Raw genomic sequence first — 22,260 nt, 5'->3', positions numbered from 1 at the left:
AATAGTAATGAAAATTCTATTCATCCATTTATCCATGAGATATTGCACCGGGCGCAAAGCACTTTTATCTGGTAAATGGATTTCATCCGATAAATGAATGAATTATTATTTATTTTGGAAGTATTATTTATAATACTGTATTATAAGGTCAGATTGCACAAAAGTCTGTTAAATATTTGAGATTAAATGTCATGAGAACCAATCAGAATAGACTGTAAATACAAACAATTTGAATGTACATTTGACCTCTCAGAAAAAAGTAGTAGAATCTGCTAAAGGATCCATGTTCTCAAACAGTCATAACTGCACATTCGACTTCTATTCAAATAATAAAGAATAAAATAATAGAGATTTGTTGTATAAAAAGTATAATGATTGTATAATTTATTTTACGTGAAAAACAAAGAATTAACTGTCAATAATGCTTATTTTTTACAATAATTTAATACCTATATATTTATGTATCTGGTATAATTAAATAGGTATTTAAACTATCAATAAATGATCATTTCTAAAACTTGATATGAATTATTCTGTAGTTTTGATACCAAACAATAGAATACGATGATACTATCATAACCTCATTAACATTGTATGATTTATAGTAGCATACCTTAAAATTTTGCTTTCAAAATTGCCAAATTAACATTATTATTATTATTATTTTTTTTTTTGGTGTGGCGAAAAGTAGTGTTCGCAACACGAGCAAAAATGTTTTTCTGGCTCTCGAATGCTTCAAGTTCTCGACTTCGTCTCGAACTTGAAAACCGCGATCTCGAGCCGGAAAACGTACATTTTCGACCCTAGGTGCGAAATATACTATTAGTGGGAATAGGACATGACATTGGGTAATACGGCAAGGCAGAAAGGAGCATCCAAAAGGAGCTCTCTGCCAATGAAAGCCATAGGAATGAATAATAAATTTGAACCAGAATTCAAATTAGTAGAGCGGACATTGTATTCTGCCCTATTTGAGTGAATTCTACTTTAAGTTCAGGCACAATTGGAACGCTACTATGTTGATTTATTTATCTCAATTGAGATTTGAGATTACGGTAGCCTATTAATAATTGTAATTTATTTTTTCAGGTTGTTACAGAAGAATTCATAAAAATATGCGCTTGGGGAAACGGTTTAAACATCAATTGTAGTAATCGTTTCACTCCAATAATGACTGATCGAGGATACTGCTTCACTTCAAACTCACTTAGTCATTCCGACATTTATCATGAAGATGGGCAAGTAACTCTGCTCCATTATGAACATGAAAATTTTAACATATAATTGACTCTCTATTGAATGACAGGTATCATGTAGTTATTCATATTCATAGATTATTCAAAAAATTTCGATAACCAAAGCCAGAGGTAAGGAATATTGAATATGGCATAATTCTGCCAATTATGGCGGCCACCCAGACATCTTACATTAATTTTTCAATGATGACTAATATATTCGTTGTTTTCCTCATCGATATTATTATTTTGCTTGCTGTAACAAAAAGATTGAAATCATATTTGCGAGTCAGTAATGCGAGTGAATAATTTCATAGTCATGAAAAGTTGTGTTTTAGTAGCCTACTAAGTCGTTACCCCATGCATATGTAGTCCAGTCAATATAGACATAAAAAAGGGGGTGTGCTTGCAATTTATATTGTAGTTCTGATTTTTTAATATATTATTTGGGTACATAAGAGAAGTCCAGTACCAATTTCTTCATACAAAATTTCCTTGTGCTAGATACAGGATGGCCAAAAAAACTTGTACTTTCAGCTCATTTTCCAGTTTGCAGCTATTTCTGCGAAATCTCGTAATCGGATAGAAAAATACACTCTGCCTTTTTCAAGATTATAAAATTCTGAATCGAATGAGATCATTTGGAACTCTCTATCTCCAATGAGTACTAAGTTATGATTTTTCAAAAATGAGTGAAATTTGAAGGAAAAATCAATTTTGATGAACTTTAGTTTTTGATCAACAATATCTTCCGATTGTTACCATTTAGATGTATGATTCAAAATCCCTCTGGGCGTATTCTTGTGCTCTACAATCTGAGATCAGGGAGAGCGTTCTCTTCCAAATAGATTTCCAGGTACACCTGACAACAATGCTCCTTGTATTGTGAAAAACATGTAATTTTCAGTTTCAACCATCATCACCAACTGTAGTTTCACTACCTTAACTCCTACTTTTAATGTCCGAAAATAAGAGGTTCTTGGGCCACTCTGTATCTAGCACAAGGAAATTTTGCATGAAGAAATTGGATCTGGACTTCTCTTATGTACCCAAATGATATATTAAGAAATCAAAACTACAATAAAAATTGCATGCAACAATGTATATAGTGTCTGCACTAATGGGAAAATGCAAGGTTTTATTTGGAGGGTGTAGCAGGAAACATTATTTCATTGACAAAAAGCCCTTGACGACATTACATCATTTTAAATCTGAGATGATATAAATATGACAGATATCACATTTCCCTATATCTCTTGCACGAAAAGATTATGATAGAGAGGAATTTGAGCTTTGAGAGAATGGGGGAATATTCTGTGGTATGATTTTGGATGGTTTGATAGATAATCTATATTCTTCTTCTATAATTGACCGAGCGAAGTGAGGTCTATGATTCAAGTCAACGGTTTGGCATTTCTTTTGATGTTAAAATGTTCGAATGTTCAAATGTTAAAATGTTTAGATGTTTAAATGTTAAAATGTGCGAATGTTCAAATGTTAAAATGTTTAGATGTTTAAATGTTTGAATGTTTATTTGTATAGATGTTTAAATGTATAAATGTTTGAATGTATAAATGTTTAAATGTTTAAATGTTTGAATGTTCGAATGTTTAAATGTTCAATTGTTTAAATGTTTAAATGTTTAAATGTCTAAATGTTTAAATGTTTAATGTTTAAATGTTTAAATGTTTAATGTTAAATGTTTAATGTTTAAATGTTCAAATGTTTAAATGTTTAAATGTTTAAATGTTAAATGTTTAAATGTTTATGTTTAAATGTTTAAATGTTTAAATGTTTAAATGTTTAAAGTTTAAATGTTTAAATGTTTAAATGTTTAAATGTTTAAATGTTTAAATGTTTAAATGTTTAAATGTTTAAATGTTAAATGTTTAAATGTTAAATGTTTAAATGTTTAAATGTTTAAATGTTAAATGTTTAAATGTTTAAATGTTTAAATGTTAAATGTTTAAATGTTTAAATGTTTAATGTTTAATGTTAATGTTTAAATGTTTAAGTTTAAATGTTTAAATGTTAAATGTTTAAATGTTTAAATGTTTAAATGTTAAATGTTTAAATGTTTAATGTTTAATGTTAAATGTTTAATGTTTAATGTTTAAATGTTTGAATGTTAAATGTTTAAATGTTTAAATGTTAAATGTTTAATGTTTGAATGTTTAAATGTTTAAATGTTTAAATGTTTAATGTTTAAATGTTTGAATGTTAAATGTTTAAATGTTTAAATGTTTAAATGTTTAAATGTTTAATGTTTAAATGTTTAAATGTTTAAATGTTAAAGTTTAAATGTTTAAATGTTAAATGTTTAAATGTTTAAATGTTTAAATGTTTAAATGTTTAAATGTTCAATGTTTAAATGTTTAAATGTTTAAATGTTTAAATGTTTAATGTTCAAATGTTTTAAATGTTTAATGTTTAAATGTTTAATGTTAAATGTTAAATGTTAAATGTTTAAATGTTTAATGTTTAAATGTTAATGTTAAATGTTTAAATGTTTAAATGTTTAAATGTTTAAATGTTTAAATGTTTAAATGTTTAAATGTTTGAATGTTTAAATGTTTAAATGTTTAAATGTTTAAATGTTTAATGTTAATGTTTAAATGTTTAATGTTTAAATGTTTAAATGTTTAAATGTTTAAATGTTTAAATGTTTAAATGTTTAAATGTTTAATGTTCAAATGTTTAAATGTTTAAATGTTAAATGTTTAAATGTTTAAATGTTAAATGTTTAAATGTTCAAATGTTTAAATGTTTAAATGTTAAATGTTAATGTTTAAATGTTAAATGTTTAAATGTTTAAATGTTTAAATGTTTAAATGTTTAAATGTTTAAATGTTTAAATGTTTAAATGTTAAATGTTTAAATGTTTAAATGTTTAAAGTTTAAATGTTTAAATGTTTAAATGTTTAAATGTAAATGTTTAAATGTTAAATGTTTAAATGTTTAAATGTTTAATGTTTAAATGTTTAAATTTTAAATGTTAAATGTTTAAATGTTTAAATGTTTAAATGTTTAAATGTTTAAAGTTAAATGTTTAAATGTTTAAATGTTTAAATGTTTAAATGTTTAAATGTTTAAATGTTAAATGTTTAATGTTAAATGTTTAAATGTTTAAAGTTTAAATGTTTAAATGTTTAATGTTTAAATGTTTAAATGTTTAAATGTTTAAATGTTAATGTTTAAATGTTTAAATGTTAAATGTTTAAATGTTAAATGTTTAATGTTTAAATGTTCAAATGTTTAAATGTTTAAAGTTTAAATGCTTAAATGTTCAAATGTTTAAATGTTTAAATGTTCAAATGTTTAAATGTTTGAATGTTCAAATGTTTAAATGTCAAGTAGAGCTGGCGACATTTTTGGACCACTACCACTGTACCTGATGGACTTTCAAGGCTTTGAAGGATTGTCAACAAGTTTATTGTGAAGGAGATGGCAATCCTGGAGCAGGATGATGAGCATCATGTGACAACTCATCACCACTTTCTTAAACCTCCCTACTCTGATGCTCTACTCAAGACTAGTGAGCTCATCAACAGCAACTGTATACATCAAGCTAAACATGGACTACGGTGGGCAGACTATGGTGGAGCAGGACAAACACATCTTCCCTATTCAGCATTGAGGGATATTGTATGCAGAGCAGTTGGAAGGTGGTTGGTTCAGAACAATCAACGTCCAATAAAGATCTTTGTCTATGGATATGAGCAGGTTACTCTGTTGGATTCGCTGCTGCAACTGAACAATGTGGAGTACATGGACCTATCATCGCCATACTTCTATCCTGAGACACCCAATTTGGAGCTACTGATGAAGAAGATGGATGGTGGAGTCTACTGCCCGGAACATCACCTACTCAACTTTATTGAGACTGTGCTCACTCACTGCATTAAGCAGATAACGTTCACGTTCACTGTCTGACAACATTGTAAGACTGAGTGCATTTTGTTGTCAGCATCATTTTTTTATACTCTGCTTGCTGAGTGGTGGGGGTAACCCATTTCCTGTTTCAACAGGTCTGTATGACGTCATATGATTGCACAATATTGTACAAGTAAACAGTCAACTAACAATTGACAGTTGACAGTTGACAATTGATGGTTGACAGTTGACAGTTGATTGACAGTTAACAATTGATAGTTGACAGTTGATTGACAGTTGACTAATTTTCAACAGGTCTGTGTGATGCAAACTAACTTAACACTATTTGAGTGGAGATAGTAATTGATAAAGCATAGAGTTGATTGCAATACTGGTATATTTATTAACGCAAATGAACATTTACTGTATTGAAAAAACTACGACAAAACAATCTATCTTCAAACAAAGTTCTCTTAATCCAGTCATGTAGAACATGAACAATTTTCAATGAACAAAATAGCTGTTGTATATCAGAAGATCCTCCATTGTTGACTGGCAAATCTGAAAGTGTTAGATTTGACAACTTTATCCGCACAGTCTCAATAAAGTTGAGTAGGTGATGTTCCGGGCAGTAGACTCCACCATCCATCTTCTTCATCAGTAGCTCCAAATTGGGTGTCTCAGGATAGAAGTATGGCGATGATAGGTCCATGTACTCCACATTGTTCAGTTGCAGCAGCGAATCCAACAGAGTAATCTGCTCATATCCATAGACAAAGATCTTTATTGGACGTTGATTGTTCTGAACCAACCACCTTCCAACTGCTCTGCATACAATATCCCTCAATGCTGAATAGGGAAGATGTGTTTGTCCTGCTCCACCATAGTCTGCCCACCGTAGTCCATGTTTAGCTTGATGTATACAGTTGCTGTTGATGAGCTCACTAGTCTTGAGTAGAGCATCAGAGTAGGGAGGTTTAAAAAAGTGGTGATGAGTTGTCACATGATGCTCATCATCCTGCTCCAGGATTGCCATCTCCTTCACAATAAACTTGTTGTCCAATCCTTCAAAGCCTTGAAAGTCCATCAGGTACAGTGGTAGTGGTCCAAAAATGTCGCCAGCTCTACTTGGCAAGGGTGATGGCCAGTCATCTTCTGCTGTAGTGTAGCCTTCATCAAGTCCAGTCGTACTTGTAGAAGCATCATGCATCAGTGGTCGTCTGCCAATAACACATCCCACAAAATCCTCCCCTTCACTTGAAGAAGAAGAAGAAGACATTTCCCCTTCCACTATAACGTTTTGGTACTTCAGCAGCTTTGACATGACTGTTCAGTGTCTTGATCAGAACTGAGCAGCTCAGTGCTCGAGTGTATTTATGCTGACAGCACAAGGCCTGACATTGGTCGATATTCTTTAATCACTTCATGAATCATCAGGCAGTAGGCGGATGTATTTGCTGGAATGTTGGCAGTTGCTTCAAACTCAATTCTCACATCAATACTCCCAGTTTTGAGTGACTCATTTTGGCGGGAACAATCATATGCATACAGCATGATGTTATTATTGCTTATAGCTCCTTTTTCAAATAGTGGATTGCATGCATGTAATAGAATTGGACTCAACACGAGCTTTATTCGACATTAAATATGTGTCTTAGTAACAGAGATAACAGATTATAAATATTACAGCTGTTTTATCATCACAATCTTCCCCCCTTAATATCAATCGGCACTCGTGGGGTATGGGGCGAGCTGGCGAAGTGAGACTGTCGATTCTCTGCCGTCGTTGTGGCGAACAAACGCATATTCAGGGTTACTCTCGATTAATTCAACTTTTTCAACTTGCGATTCTTGTTTTGAGTTTTTTGTCATCTTCTTCAACCATACTGGTCCAGGTGTCAATAGCCAGGTTGGTAATGGTTTTCCATTACTTGAGTTTCTTGCATGTAAAAACATCCGCTCATGTGGTGTGCAGTTGGTGCTTGTGCATAATAGGGACCGAATAGAGTTAAGGGGGGAAGATTGTGATGATAAAACAGCTGTAATATTTATAATCTGTTATCTCTGTTACTAACACACATATTTAATGTCGAATAAATTGTAATAGAATTGGACTCAACACAAGCTTTATTCGACATTAAATATGTGTCTTAGTAACAGAGATAACAGATTATAAATATTACAGCTGTTTTATCATCACAATGCACAAGCATCATTGTGGTTGTGGACTCCATTGAGAGCTGCATACATGTTGTGAACAAGATTGTCATCGCCCTGAATGCTTTCATAGGGGTAGTATTTGTTGTTCAAAAACACCCGAATATCCTTCATACCACACTTGTCAAATTTTGAACTGTTTGATGCTGCTACACCTCGTCTTGCAGTTTGCAGCCCAACTATAATGTAATGAGGCTTCTCATGCTGAGCTGTTGACTTGACAGTCCATGTATGCTTTGTTGCTTGTGGCAGGGTCGGATATGTGTACAACTCCCAATGGCGGAATAGTATATTGATTGCTGTGTAATTCTGCACAATCTGTAGCAGACGCATTTTTACATCATTAGCCACCTCTACATAGGGCATTCTCCACAAAAGCTTTGTAATTACAACATTAGCAGCAGCCACAATCACACAGTCCAAAAAGGTTGCACTGACTCTCAGCACCAACTCCTGTTTCACATTGAGTAAAATTTGTCTATAGTCCTCAGCAAAGCCTAGTAGGTATCTCAGGGGTACATCCATTACAGTTGTGTTGGCACCATTAGCAGCAAAATCAGCAAATCCATCATCTGAGCTAAACTTGTAGCCGGATCCTTCCATTTTGCACTTTTCATCTCGGTCAAATGTCATTGCATTCTTCATTAGACTGGTAACTCCTGGATTGTGTATACCATCCACTTCAACTCCATTGATTTCATAGCGTATCTCTGAAAACAGGTTGGCAAAGAATCCAGATACACATGGTGTTCCAGCCACAGCAGCAGTGTCAGCTCCACATACAGTATACTCTAGATGTAGATAGCTCTCTGAAGGTAGTGTGTAGACATCTTGTTGCTGGATTGGTATCCTCACTTCATCATTGGCATTGAAGCTTGCAGTATAGGGGGCATGAGAATGGTACTCAATACCTGTGATACTGTTGTCTGAGGAAGGTCCTCATCGTGTCACATCCAAAACTCCCATTTCTTCTATTGTCTAACTTGACAGCCTCGTTCCTTCAAATACTCAATGCTCCTTGATGTTAATCTCACCGAGGTTGAATGCTGAATGAATCTTTGTTTCCTTTTATCTTCTTTTATAGGTGAAAGAGGATGATGATGGAGAGAAGAAGGAGGAGGATGGACTGCAGCCTCCATATTCAATCCTTGATTCCACTTTTCAAATAACAACACCATTTCACTTGCGTTGTCTTAGATGCAGAGCTATATTAATCTCCTCTCCTCTATTATTTATCAGACGTCCGTTCTCGTCAACTACCTGCAGTGTAAAGGTTCGAACCCACTAGAACGTACCAGACACGGACCGTGTCAGACCATGCCAGGCACATAAAATAACAACTATGCCCACTACAACGGATCTATGATATACGGATAATGCTATGAACCATTCTTTACCATTGTCAGTTTGCAAGTGTTTCATTGGATTCTGTTCAAATATAGGATGCATTGCCTTAACTATAACATCAGCCGTCTTATTTTTTATTGGTATAGCAAATGCAAACTTGCTCAGACAATTCATAATAGTAATAATGTATCTATAACCTTTGTTCTGTCTTGCATATGGCAGCATCTCAACAAGGTCAGCCTGATAGAGGTCATCAAGACCTTTCACAGTAACCTTCCTTGTCGGGAAATTCCTACGCACTGGCTTGTGCAGCTCTCTCGCTATCACAGACTTATCCATACTGAGGATACAAAGTTGTTGATTACCATTTATATATATATATATATATAGAGGCAGATATTGATGTGTAAAAGGATGTTAGACTATCTCATCCACAGACAAGCTTCTATCAAAGCAGGATGATGATAAGACAGGATGCAGACAAGTTTACAAAGGGTGCGTGCTCTGCACATCTTGAATTTTCTCAGAGATCGCGGTCTCCTGGACTAGTCCTGTGTGTGTGTGTGAGTGCAATCATCACCTATGCAATATCTATTTTGAAATGTTCATGATCCATATATATTTGCCATTATTTTTTTCCTGTATTTCTATTAATTTTCAATTGCTTTATTTCTCAATATAATATTATTTGTTTTCTACTCAACTCTGTATTTTTTCTTATATCCTTTTGATATAGTGTGTGTGTGTGCAGGGTGTTGGAAAAAGCTCTTCTGGACATTGATTGATATTAATTGTTTGAGAATTACTTTTTGCAACTGGCTTTTTCCAACACCCACACAACTGTGTGTGTGAGGTGGTCTAGGTTGTATACACAATAAGATGGGAAGCAATGACAATTTCACTCCTTGTTTATTAACATTATATATATATGCAAGAGAAGATAATACACATTTACAATTATTGAGGTTATATAGATATTCAGTCCAAGATATCAATGACAAGCCAGTAGTACACACTTCCAAGTCTTTGGGATATTTCACAGAAACTTTTACTGATTGGAAAGTTCAGAGTAATTGCATTATTCCTAAAATCACTTCTCACTTCAGCATCAGGGAAGAGGTTAGATATTACTCCCATTAGGTTATCAACAGATTCAAATGGTTTGTAGCCATCACCATAGTATTGCACACACGGTTTTACTATCCATTGGGTACCAATTACAAAATGACAATTCCCACACTCACACGCTCCCTTCATTGCAAGTGGTGGCTGGGTCCGCAGCAGTAGTAGGTACTTGTTCTTCACAGTATGGTGCGCAGATCTCAACTGAACTCTTGATGACTGCTTCTAGAAAGTCCGTCATGGTAAATGATGAGTGGAGACATGTGCGCAGATTGTATGCGCAGTGGACATGACGGCAAAGATCCCCCTCCACCGCTCGTTCCCCTGCCATTTCCATGTACCAGTCATTGATGTCACTATACATTCGGTTGATTGCTGACCGGTTACCTTGTAGAGCTGGATATCCAGATGTTAGTAGACACTGACGAATATGGAAGATGTTTGATGCATCAAGACCATGTTCCCTCAATGTCAGAAAATCCTGTGTCCTGTACTTTGAATCCAATGCACTAGCACTGAGTGCTAGCACAAGGTAGAGCGCTGCTTGGTACATGCTTTGAATCATATTTCAACAAAAGATATCCATCGTGGTGTAATGGTTTACAAACAATAACACCTACACTCTACCTACCTACCTACATTCCTTAACCAAACATCTTACATCCCCATATATACAATGAAGATTCGAACCCGAGACCTTATGAATAATTCAAACCCGAGTCCTCTAGAATGGAAAGCAGGAGTGCTAACCACTACACCACGGTGGATATCTATTTACTTGTTGTTTATTATGTATACTTTAACAACTATATCCAAACTCATTGCAGCTTCAAGTGAGCTATAAGTGAACAGTGGTGACTGCACAGTGACTGAACAGTGACTGAACAGTGACTGATCAGTAATTGAACTGACTGACTGACCACTGAGTGGACGACCCCCAACCATGCTCCTGCATGACCAACTTGAGCAATTTTTTTTTTTTTTTTTTTTTTTTTTTTTTTTAGGGATGCAGTGCATATGCTTGGGCCGGGGCTTGTGCTGGGGCTTGTGCTGGGGCTCAGGCCGGGGCTCAGGCCGGGGCTCAGGCCGGGGCTCAGGCCGGGGCTCAGGCCGGGGCTCAGGCCGGGGCTCAAGCAAGCCAGCGCACGGTGGTGGGGGCAGTATGCTGCTGTTGTTGATGGTACACACCCATAACTCTCAGTACAAGGAAAATTCTCTATTTATTGGAAATAAATAGTCATAATAATAAATCTATAGAATAGATTAGGTGAAGATTATATATTAATACATACTAATAAGAAGGTGAAGAAGAGAAAAAGAGGAAGAAGAAGAGGAGGAGGGAGAAGAAGAAGAAGAAGAAGAAGAAGAAGAAGGAGAGGACAAAGTTATTAGTATTTGAAGGTCTTATTCTAAAAATAATAACTTTATCTATCACCCACATTGTCTTTGTCATAAGAACAACTTTTGAATAACAACTGCTTTGGGACGAATGATCATGGATTAACTTACTTCAACATTTATCGCAGTCAATATATACAGAACCTCATCCCACCATCACAGCAGGCTTTGATTTAATTTTGATTCAATTTTGATTTGAGTTTGATTTAATTTTGATTTAAGTTTGATTTAATTTTGATTTAGCTTTGATTCAAGTTTGATTTAATTTTGATTTGATTTTGATTTAGCTTTGATTTAGGTTTGATTTAATTTTGATTTAATTTTGATTCAGCTTTGATTTAAGTTTGATTTAATTTTGATTTAGCTTTGATTTAAGTTTGATTTAGGTTTGATTTAATTTTGATTTAAGTTTGATTTGGGATGAATGATCATGGATTATTTACTTCAACGTTTATCAACAAGGAAAGTTCGACTACAAGGAAAATTTGACTACAAGGAAAACTTCTCTATTTATTTTTAGAAGAGGAAGAAGGAGAAGAAGAAGAAGAAGAGAAGAAGAAGAAGAAGAAGAAGAAGAAGAAGAAGAAGAAGAAGAAGAAGAAGATGAAGAAGAAGAAGAAGATGAGAAAGAAGAAGATGAAGAAGAAGAAGAAGAAGAATTTTATTCAATTAGGTTATGTTAGATATCAAAAACTTAGGTTGGGTTAGGTTAGATATCAAAAACTTGGGTTAGGTTAGGTTAGATATCAAAAACTTGGGTTGGGTTAGGTTATGACGTCATGGGTGACCTTGAGGTTAGGTTATGACATCATGGGTGACCTTGAGGTATCCCAGGAAAGGGTGACCTTGAGTTGTCCCAGGACCAGTAAAATTAATCTACTCTTTTATTTCAATAACCATTCAAGATATTCAACCGTTTCTTTCTTTACAATTTTTGTTTCATAAAATTTTTCTCTAAAACGCACATCTTTTTAGTTATAACCATAAAAAGCCCAAGAAAACTTTTTTTCTAAATTTGTTCAAATTTTATTCTATTATAACTTTCTTTGTGCAAGAGATACAGAGAAATTTCAAATGTATAAAATTCAGACTGTTTTTTCAACACTGGACTGATATATCTTCATACACTGTATGTTGGAAAATGAATCCTCCAGCGCCCTCCAAAGAAAACCCTTAATGATTTCTGGTGCGTTTTTTCATATGTATGAGGTAACAAGTTAGAACTATGAAATCAATTTTTACATGACTTCTTTAAGATAGAAACTTGCAAATTGTCTCAATCTATTCATTACAACAAGACAAATAAAAATATTGATATTGGAAACAACGAAAATACCCAACATCATTGAAAAATACAAGATGGTGGTCACTATTGACAGAATTTCTTTTATTGCTTGTTATTCAGTTATTGTGAGAGATATCAGATTGGTTTTACCACCAAAGTGTTACAATTAACCAAACAATGATGTTCGAGAGAATCATCTCATTTCAACTATTCTTTCCATTACTCATACAACTTCAAAATTTTGAAACATACATTTTTCGGGGACAATATTTTACTTTCCATTCTGTATAAGTATTTGCAGTAGAGAAATACTAGTAATACTGGCACAGTGTTGTAGAATATTTCCAAAGCTTTAAAATTACATCTGGTTGGAGGCTGTAAGTCCTACGTAAGTTCTACGGCTGGAGCATCATTGGAAAAAGAGTAAAAAGTAGTGTTTGCAGCAGAAAACACTCTTTTCCCACCAAATGCCAAACGCAACAACTAGAAAACCGTGTAACTCATGACTCCTTGAAGGTACAGACTTGGGAATGGTATGGTCTTTATAATGATGCGTAGAAAGCGATTATCCATGATGACAATATCAAAAATGTTTGTCATCAAGAAAAAACAAGATAGCAGCAAAAATATGTAAATTCTTATGAAATTGTCTGTAATTCTAATAATTCAAGAGTTTGAAGCTTTATTCACCATAGTGAAAGTTGGTTAAATTGGATGAATCTCTCAGATATTGTAGTCTGATTATTATTTTGGAGCTTCCAGATGACTGAATTGATCCAATATCCTTGACATTATTAGAATTACAGACGATTTCTTGAAAATTGACATATTTTTGCCGCTATCTTGTTTTTAAATAAATATGAGTTACATGGTTTTCTAATTGTTGGGATTGGCATTTGGTGGATAAAGAGTGTTTCCCACTGCAAAAATATTTTCGTCTGAAAAAATGATTGAATATCTTGAACGGTTATTTAAATACAAGCAATATAGCAAAACTCTGAAAATTTTTGCGGCCATCGGGCTTCCGAGTTTTCTGCGACTTATCATTATCACGAACTTGACTGCCATGAGACCCCACTCGGGATCTCATTAACTTTTACTTTTAGGCCATGCATAAAATGAAAATGTGTCACAACCAGCCATAAGTATTTTACAACAAATACTGTCCCAGATGCATACTATGAACCATTTTGAGTCTGATTAAATATATATAAATGATAATAAACGTTTCACAACCTGAGATCCCAGATGGGGTCTCATGGCTGTCTGGTGACAATTAGTTAGTAAGGTTGGTGACTAGGTTATATTTAACGTCTGAGGGACGTTGAAAAACATGCAACTTAGGTGTTATTTAGTTGGATAATAAGAGTGAATAGATAAAACATGAAATAAAACATAATAGATTCAGAAATAAAACATGAAAAATTGTAGAAACTTAACTCCTTATTTCCACACTTTGTGTTCATGAAAGAAGCAGTCCATACAATAATATATATTGCATGTATGGCATTTTGTTTGTGTCTTTGTCGACCTTGTTTGTGCAAATTTCCTGCCTTATTTAGCTGAGTTTAGCGAGTAGCAGGACGCACATCGTCCTTTGGGAGCATGGATAAGCTTGTGAAAGTCTTCTAATAATTGTTCATCTCCTTCTTGTGTGATAGCACTTATCACTAAATCTTGCACTAGGCTCACTCTAAAATCGGCAATAGATACTTTTCTGTTCATAATCATGGAATACAAATAATGTGCATTTACCACTGCTGTATTGCATATAACATCAAAAGCCAACTTTCGGTACCACTTGACTGATTTCCTTAAAGGGGAGCTGTATGATGATAGTTGTCTGCAAGATCAATAGCTGACTTTGCCTTATTATAATTCAATACAACTTTTGGCTTTAGAGTCACCCTGTTCCTTTTTTCAACTTCTATGATCTCAGGTGAGTCAACTGTGCTGAGCATAAGTAAATCCTTCTTATCTCTACATTTACATACCATAATATTTGTTGAGCTCTACATTGACAAAAACTCGCCTTTCTTCAGTTTTTTGTTGACAATTTCTTTCGGATTATGCTTTCTATTAGAACGCAGTGTCCCGACAAGATGAGTTTGATTCTCCTGTAACTCTGTAGTTAAGTCAACACTTGTATAGAAATTATCTGTGAATAAAGTTCTTGCTGAATTGATGTAAGGTTGAACTAGTTCCATTACCACATTTTTTGTTGAATTTCGCGATTCTCCTGCTTCTTTTCCACAATAAACTTTTATTCCCACAGTATAGTAAGGTGGTGCACATATTTTGAATAATTTTATGCCGTATTGGTGTCTTTTATTTTTGATAAAATGTTTAAATGAGAGTCGCCCTGTGAATGGGACTATTGACTCATCAATCACAATGTCTTTCTCTGGTTGGTAGTACCAGTTGAATTTTTCAACAAATAAGTCCACTAATGATTTAACTTTTCGTACTCTGCCTCCCCCAATGGTTTCATCACAAAAATGAATAGTGTTCATTAGCAACTCAAACATTCCTTGACATATATTTTCAAATATTATTAGAAAATACCTCTGACTTACTCCAATAATTTTCTTCAGCAGGCAACTTGTTCACACCCATCCATATTACAATACCAAAAAATCTTTTTATTTCACCAGAACAAGTTGGCACCCAGTGTTTTATTCTTGCATGTTTTTTCAAGGCTTTTGAAAGTTTTGTAGCTGCATTTTTATTGGTTTCCAATACAATAATATCAATAACTACCTTGTCAAAAAATAATGAAAAAAGTCTGTAGGATTTCCATCATGTAATGTCTCAATTAGGTCTGGATTGATACCTACACTGGTAACAATAGGATCATAAACAAAATCAATTCTAACTCTGTCATCATTGTTCCAAGTTAGTAAACCTAAATCAATATCTAAATTATTTACCTCATTATCTGAAATATTCACATTATCATTAGTATCCTCTTCAACGTTATTGTCACTCATATCACTATTGTTACCGGTATTGTCATTTTCACTTGGAAAAAATTCTGGATCCAAGTCCGAATCAAGCATCTCAAAGTCGTCATCATCACTGCTGTCTTCCATTAAACAATCGTATATTTCCTCTTCATCCATAATTAATCCGAATTTTAAACACACAAAACACAAAAATCATAAAACAAGAAAACACAATCTCATATCTCGTTATAGGTTAGAAATCACAAATCACAAAACGATCGCGAGCATGCGACAACTGAAAACAACCCAACCAGTGCCACCTTGAACGCTGCTGTACAGCAGTTCTACCACCACAACTTTTATTTGCTGAGAATAAATAAGATAATTATAGTTTTATTATTGGTAGAGACACTATTAACTTGAAAATATACAAAAAATTTTGATTTTGTATAATTTCTTTCCCAGCCCTCTTTTTGAGTGGCTAAATATATGATTTGGAAGATTGGAATGTGAGGAACAAGAATAGAGTATAAAAACACGTGAATTGAGACTCCTGATGAGCACACAGTAAGTGAAATAAATGCTTGCATGTGATCCCATTTGGAGTCTCATGACTGGTTGGCAAAGTCATGTGAGATCCCACATGGGGTCTCACGGCCCACCATTGCAGTATGAAAATATGTGGATGGCAGTTAAGTTGTTAGGCTAGACCTAACAAGGAAATTGAGACATTTTCCACAGCTGTTATTCAAAATTGATCATGGGATGACATTTGTGATTGGGACTATATTGTGAATATTGACATGTCACTTAACCTAACCTAACCTAACCTAACCTAATTCAACCTAACCTAACCTGATGGATTAACAGTTTTTTTTTTCTATTCCACAAGTGTTTGAGAAGGGGATATTGTTCTCACTTGACCATTGCATTCTCCCATTGAGATGAGTTATAATAAGCAAAAATGGTATTGATTGCAGATTGAATTCCAAGTATCTGAAATCACTTCCAAATGCTATCCATTGGGACTTGGAGAAAGGCTACGATAATAAAGCTCCTTTGAACATGTCTTATCCACTCAGGGTCAACAACTCTGGCAAGAAGTTAGGCCTATCGATTCTGATGATGATGAATACCAGTGAATATGACATGCTATGCTCGGGCTTTCTAAAAGGATTCACGGTACGTATTCATCATTGAGCTGAAATTAATTGCATGTTATTTCTACAATTTTTCATTCATTCAAAACTGCTGACTCTATTTGGGAGATATCACACACACTGTCCTTTATGCATCAACACATGATTTCAGCTGATTAATATATTATTTACAGTAAGAGTCCTGTAGTTTTGCCACTGTGACCTTGAAACACCTTGTGTTTCCCCAGTGTTAACTCCATAGCATTTTTTCTGCATTTTCTCACATTTTGCAAGTATAAATAGAGGAAAATGCTGAAATTTTTTACACAGGCTAAGCTGAGGAATGAAAATGTTGTATTGGGAGGGTCCTGGAATAACGCCTGTCCCAAGGTTTTTGAGCGTTTTCCTGCATTCTCTATGCTTTCTCAAAAACTAATTGACAGATCATGTTCAGATCTGGTACAGAAGATCAGCAAGGGTCTGGAAATTTTGTCATGAGAGGACTTCAGAATCACGCCAAAGATATGGCCAAGATGGGCGGTTAAACTGCATTTTCCATACAATCCCTAGCGTTTTTTTAAGAATAGATTGGGAGAAAATGTTCAATTATAGTAGTGGAGTTCAACTATGGTCTTGAAATTTTGTCTTGAGAGAAGCCCCAGGGCACAGCGGACCGTTGTCTGCCGTCCCTGTCCTCCCATCTCCCTAGGGCACAGCGGACCGTTGTCTGCCGTCCCTGTCCTCCAATTTTCCCAGGGCACAGCGGACCGTTGTCTGCCGTCCCTATTCTTCCTCCTCCCTAGGGCACAGCGGACCGTTGTCTGCCGTCCCTATTCTTCCTTCTCCCCAGGGCACAGCGGACCATTGTCTGCCGTCCCTATCCTGTCTGTCCTTCCTTTTCCTACTCCACTGGAGCGGAACCGAGGCCGTAAGGCCGATACAAAATTACATCAAAGTGGTGTCATCAGAGAAGAGAGCGACCTTCACGCCGTCAGAAGCACCAGGAGGTGCTGTTCACGCCAGCTGAGGCACAAAGAAGAAGGAAGAGGAACTTCGACTTGCCTCCTTTCCCCGCCCACATTACGACTGAGCGAAGTCATCCAGGAGCAACACCTGGGTATCAATCACCCACCTCTGAAGCTACTCAGGGTGTACGTGATAGATTGGCGCCTGCACTTGGGGCACGAGGCAACGAAGTGAGAATCATCATGAGTGAACAGGGCGAGTCTGATTCAGATGCTCGACATCAGGAGCTGACAGAGGATCAGTCAGTTGAGGACGTAAACCCCGAGGTGATAGCCGACCCCAGAGTTTCCTGGATCTATAAATTGAAAAAGGAAGAAGCGTTCAATCTTCTACAAGATTGGGGCATAGTGTCATCTGGAACACTTGCTGAGTTGAGAAGTTTGTTAGTAGAACAACATAAGAAGATGGCTGTACGTTATCCCAGCCTAAGACCCGGAATAGTGAGCAGAAGCAGTGGGGGATCTGGACACTCAGCAACAGGTACTCATGCTGAAGTTGGAACCAACATTCACACAAACCCCCTCATGGACCCAGGGGCGGTATGTGACAAAGTAAGAAGCTGGAGACTGTCATTCAATGGCCAATCAGATGCTCCCAGCTTCTTAGAAAGGCTAGACGAGCTACAACAAGCCTATGGGCTCACTGGCAACCAACTACTAGTTGCCCTTCCTGAGCTACTAGTTGGTAAAGCTACTCTATGGATGCGTAATCGTCGTGACCAGTGGAAATCGTGGGACAATTTTGTGACAGATTTCAGATCACGCTACTACCCACTCACCTATGAGGAGGACCTCGAGAATTTAATACAGGCAAGGAAGCGAAGGGAAGGTGAATCGTTTGACGAATTTCTCGAAGATGTACTGACACTCATGAGGCGACAAGGAGGTCTCACAGACGAGAATAAATTACAGAGAGTGTATAAAAATCTTCTCCCACAGTACAAATTGTATATTCGGCAATCGGATGTTCATAGTATTGATGAGTTGGAAAAATTCGCGAAAGAGTATGAACAAATCAAAGCGGAGGAGGGATCCAGTGTTCTGCAACCGAGTCTCGACGCCTGGTAAGCACAAACGGGCTGGCAAGCCACGTATAAAGATCCAATTACCGGATGGACGGCATAAATATGTGCCCGTAGATCAGGCATAGATGATGCCTATAGGCAGTGGCATACACCTCTAAAGGTGATGCCTGAGCGGCATACACCTCTTAAGGTGATGCCTGAGAAGGTGTACACCTCTTAAGGTGATGCCTAGATGGCTCACGCCTTTTAAGGTGGTGCCATAGAGGGCTCTGAACACCCCCCCCCCCAAGTAGGAGTGGGGTGTCACAAAGTAAAATTGTGACGAGAAAATAATAAATAATATTATTGAAAGACGCTCGGCTATCAGCAATGCTAGCCGACCGCGGAGATAAGGAAGGTACCGATGGCGCACCATCTTCCGCGCATCAAGACGATTTCCACCGCCTCTGGCGGCGGCACAACTCCATCCCCTCCACTTTGGGGGAGTATTTAAAGGCCGGACGAGCCCCAGTCCAGAGCATTCCACTCACAACCTTCCTGCTCCTGGTACAGCGGCCCGTTGGCTGCCATACGTCCCCGACCTCCGGTCCTGGTACAGCGGCCCCTTGGCTGCTGTAAGTCCCTAACCTCCCATCTCCCTAGGGCACAGCGGACCGTTGTCTGCCGTCCCTGTCCTCCCATCTCCCTAGGGCACAGCGGACCGTTGTCTGCCGTCCCTGTCCTCCCATTTCCCCAGGGCACAGCGGACCGTTGTCTGCCGTCCCTGACCTTCCATTCCCCCAGGGCACAGCGGACCGTTGTCTGCCGTCCCTGACCTCCCATCTCCCTAGGGCACAGCGGACCGTTGTCTGCCGTCCCTGTCCTCCAATTTCCCCAGGGCACAGCGGACCGTTGTCTGCCGTCCCTGTCCTCCCATCCCCTCAGGGCACAGCAGACTGTTGTCTGCCGTCCCTATTCTTCCTTCTCCCCAGGGCACAGCGGACTGTTGTCTGCCGTCCCTATTCTTCCTTCTCCCTAGGGCACAGCGGACCGTTGTCTGCCGTCCCTATTCTTCCTTCTCCCCAGGGCACAGCGGACCATTGTCTGCCGTCCCTATCCTGTCTGTCCTTCCTTTTCCTACTCCACTGGAGCGGAACCAAGGCCGTAAGGCCGATACAAAATTACATCAAAGTGGTGTCATCAGAGAAGAGAGCGACCTTCACGCCGTCAGAAGCACCAGGAGGTGCTGTTCACGCCAGCTGAGGCACAAAGAAGAAGGAAGAGGAACTTCGACTTGCCTCCTTTCCCCGCCCACATTACGACTGAGCGAAGTCATCCAGGAGCAACACCTGGGTATCAATCACCCACCTCTGAAGCTACTCAGGGTGTACGTGATAAAAATAATTATTATTTTCAATTTTATCCACATAATTGGCATCCTTCAACAATATTCTCATGACAACATAAATGCATGTTATTGTTGCAGATTGCTGGTGGCATTACTTGCATAATACCACTTGTGAAATCAGATGCTATGACAAGTGGCAAAAAAATATGTAAGATGGGTGGATGGCACAATGATAATTATGAGCTAGACAAGATGTGCAGACCACTATAATAGCTGAGACAAAGATAGTAAGAAACTGTTGATAACTCTTAAAAGTTGGTCAATTTACTTCTTACTATTATTTTTGTTATTAAACATAATCTATTTTCATAAAGAAATTCATTATAATTAATATTGCTCCAATTGATAATAGTTCATTTAGTTTTATGTATGTGGTTGGAAAAGTGTGACTGCCTATAGTAGTTCATATACCCTTAAATAATACCTACAATTACAAACTAAGAAAGAAAAATACAATATATTAGCAATCTATAGATCTCCATCAAACTACAAATAAACAGAGCTTTCAGAGAATTTTGAAAATGTGCTCAATAGTTTGCGATAAACTCATGATCAGCATGGATTTTTCCCATCGATATTCAAAAAGTTATGAGAGCAAAAATAGCAAACAATTGAGGGAAAATGTGTTTTTTCAAAAAAAAGTCACATCTTCCAGAGCGGATATCTCGAAAAGTGGGAGAGATATAGAAAAAATTGTGGGATCAATATTATAGGAAATCATGGAAGCTTTAATTTCCTATAGAATAGTCATGTCTGTAGAATGCATAGTTTTCGAACTATATGCGAGAAACAAAAAATTGTACCTTTGAACCACCCCCACCCCCTTATCATAGGGTGTAAGGGTAGGGACTTTTGATATGTTTACCTCCCCACTACCCTAAACAGAACGGCGGGGTCAAAAGTTGTCTTCCAAACTTTTCCCTTGTGGAGAGATAATTTTGATATATACTGGAGCAGTTGCTAAAATCCCTATTTGGCAAATAAATTTGCAAAAAGTTAAGGCCGTCCGGCTTGCAAATATGCTGGGTTCAGACCACAGCTCTAGCTCAGTAGTAGATGCATGAATACTCCAAATATAATGAATCACCATAGGATTCAATGACTGGTGATCAATAATTCTTACCGCTGCTTCCGTGAAGTTATGGAAGAATAACAATAAGGAAGTCAAAAAGATAGTTGGTGACTGATTATCAGTAGCCATATATCCAATCGAGAATAATGAAAATCAACTATGGTTTTTCCAGTTGATTCTTAAAATGCTTGTCATGAATACAGGTATGCACCAATTTACCCTCTTGAAATTCCTTAAAACTTACAACGCCAGTTCTTGAAGTTCTCTGGATCCTTATATGATATACTGTAGACTTATTAATGTAATTATCAGTAGGATTTTTCTGGTTGAATAGTATTAATATCATCAAAGGATGATTTAAGTAGTAAATGCTCTGTATAATATCAATATTCATCAATCCCATAATTACATATGCTGCGGAATGAAAATGCTTGGTACCAAGACAGCTCAAACTGTATATCACGAGATGAGTTAGGAAATAATAAAAACTTCTAAGATCTTGTACGAAATATTTCTTGATAAATATAATTTTCTTTAAATAAATGAATTTTCTAATATGGTAATAAATATCACAGGATTGCTTAGCATACACAGTATTGTGAGCTGTAAAAATATATATATTATTAATACTGATATAGAGACTTCAAGTCGGTTCATAATTGGACAAATTGAAACCTGTTCAGTCTATAGATTTACTAGAACATCTTTGATCAATGAATAATAATTAATAAAAATGATAATTTAAAATCTCAGGGTTTGTGTGTTCGTGCCATGCATGGAAATAAGCTTCCTACATATATCAATAAATTCATAAAAGAGTTCTTATAAACTATATGATAGTATTCAACATGTTGCAAATTTCTTAAACTTGAATAAATTTATATAGCGCTTTGATCAATTCCCCAATTCACTGATAAAGGCCTTATTATTAAATGAGCTCATTTAAGATAAATTGCACACTCACTATAATGATGTTCTTGTAGCTCTCGTAGAATAATTAATTGTCTCCAATAATTAATTGGCCAGGTCCTTTTCGTCTCTGTGGGGCTCATGTATGGTCCAGATTTTTTATAGATTTCTATCAGTATTAAAAGTATAGTTACGGGAATAAATTACAATTAAGAACTCTTTAACAACACTGAGTTCACAAATAATCAAACATTAATTACATATACTTGACATTTAAAAAT

At 36.2% G+C, this 22,260-nt stretch overlaps 1 protein-coding gene across 5 annotated transcripts in view; it reads left to right on the top strand.

The window, feature by feature from the left end:
• LOC111049667 (pickpocket protein 28-like) overlaps positions 1-22,260 on the top strand; it is a 111,108-nt gene that overhangs the window by 45,615 nt on the left and 43,233 nt on the right. For all 5 annotated transcript variants that reach the window (XR_005572796.1, XM_039440023.1, XM_039440021.1 and 2 more), the window contains exons 5-6: positions 1,090-1,238; positions 16,403-16,604. Coding sequence is in view for 4 of the 5 variants with exons in the window: in XM_039440023.1 (XP_039295957.1) it covers positions 1,090-1,238; positions 16,403-16,604 (351 nt within the window). In the remaining variant the exon portion in view is untranslated. The remainder of the gene's footprint in view (positions 1-1,089; positions 1,239-16,402; positions 16,605-22,260) is intronic.

This window comes from Nilaparvata lugens, chromosome 13 (assembly GCF_014356525.2).
Source record: "Nilaparvata lugens isolate BPH chromosome 13, ASM1435652v1, whole genome shotgun sequence".
Lineage (NCBI taxonomy): Eukaryota > Metazoa > Arthropoda > Insecta > Hemiptera > Delphacidae > Nilaparvata > Nilaparvata lugens.
This window is presented reverse-complemented; position numbering and strand designations above follow the sequence as displayed.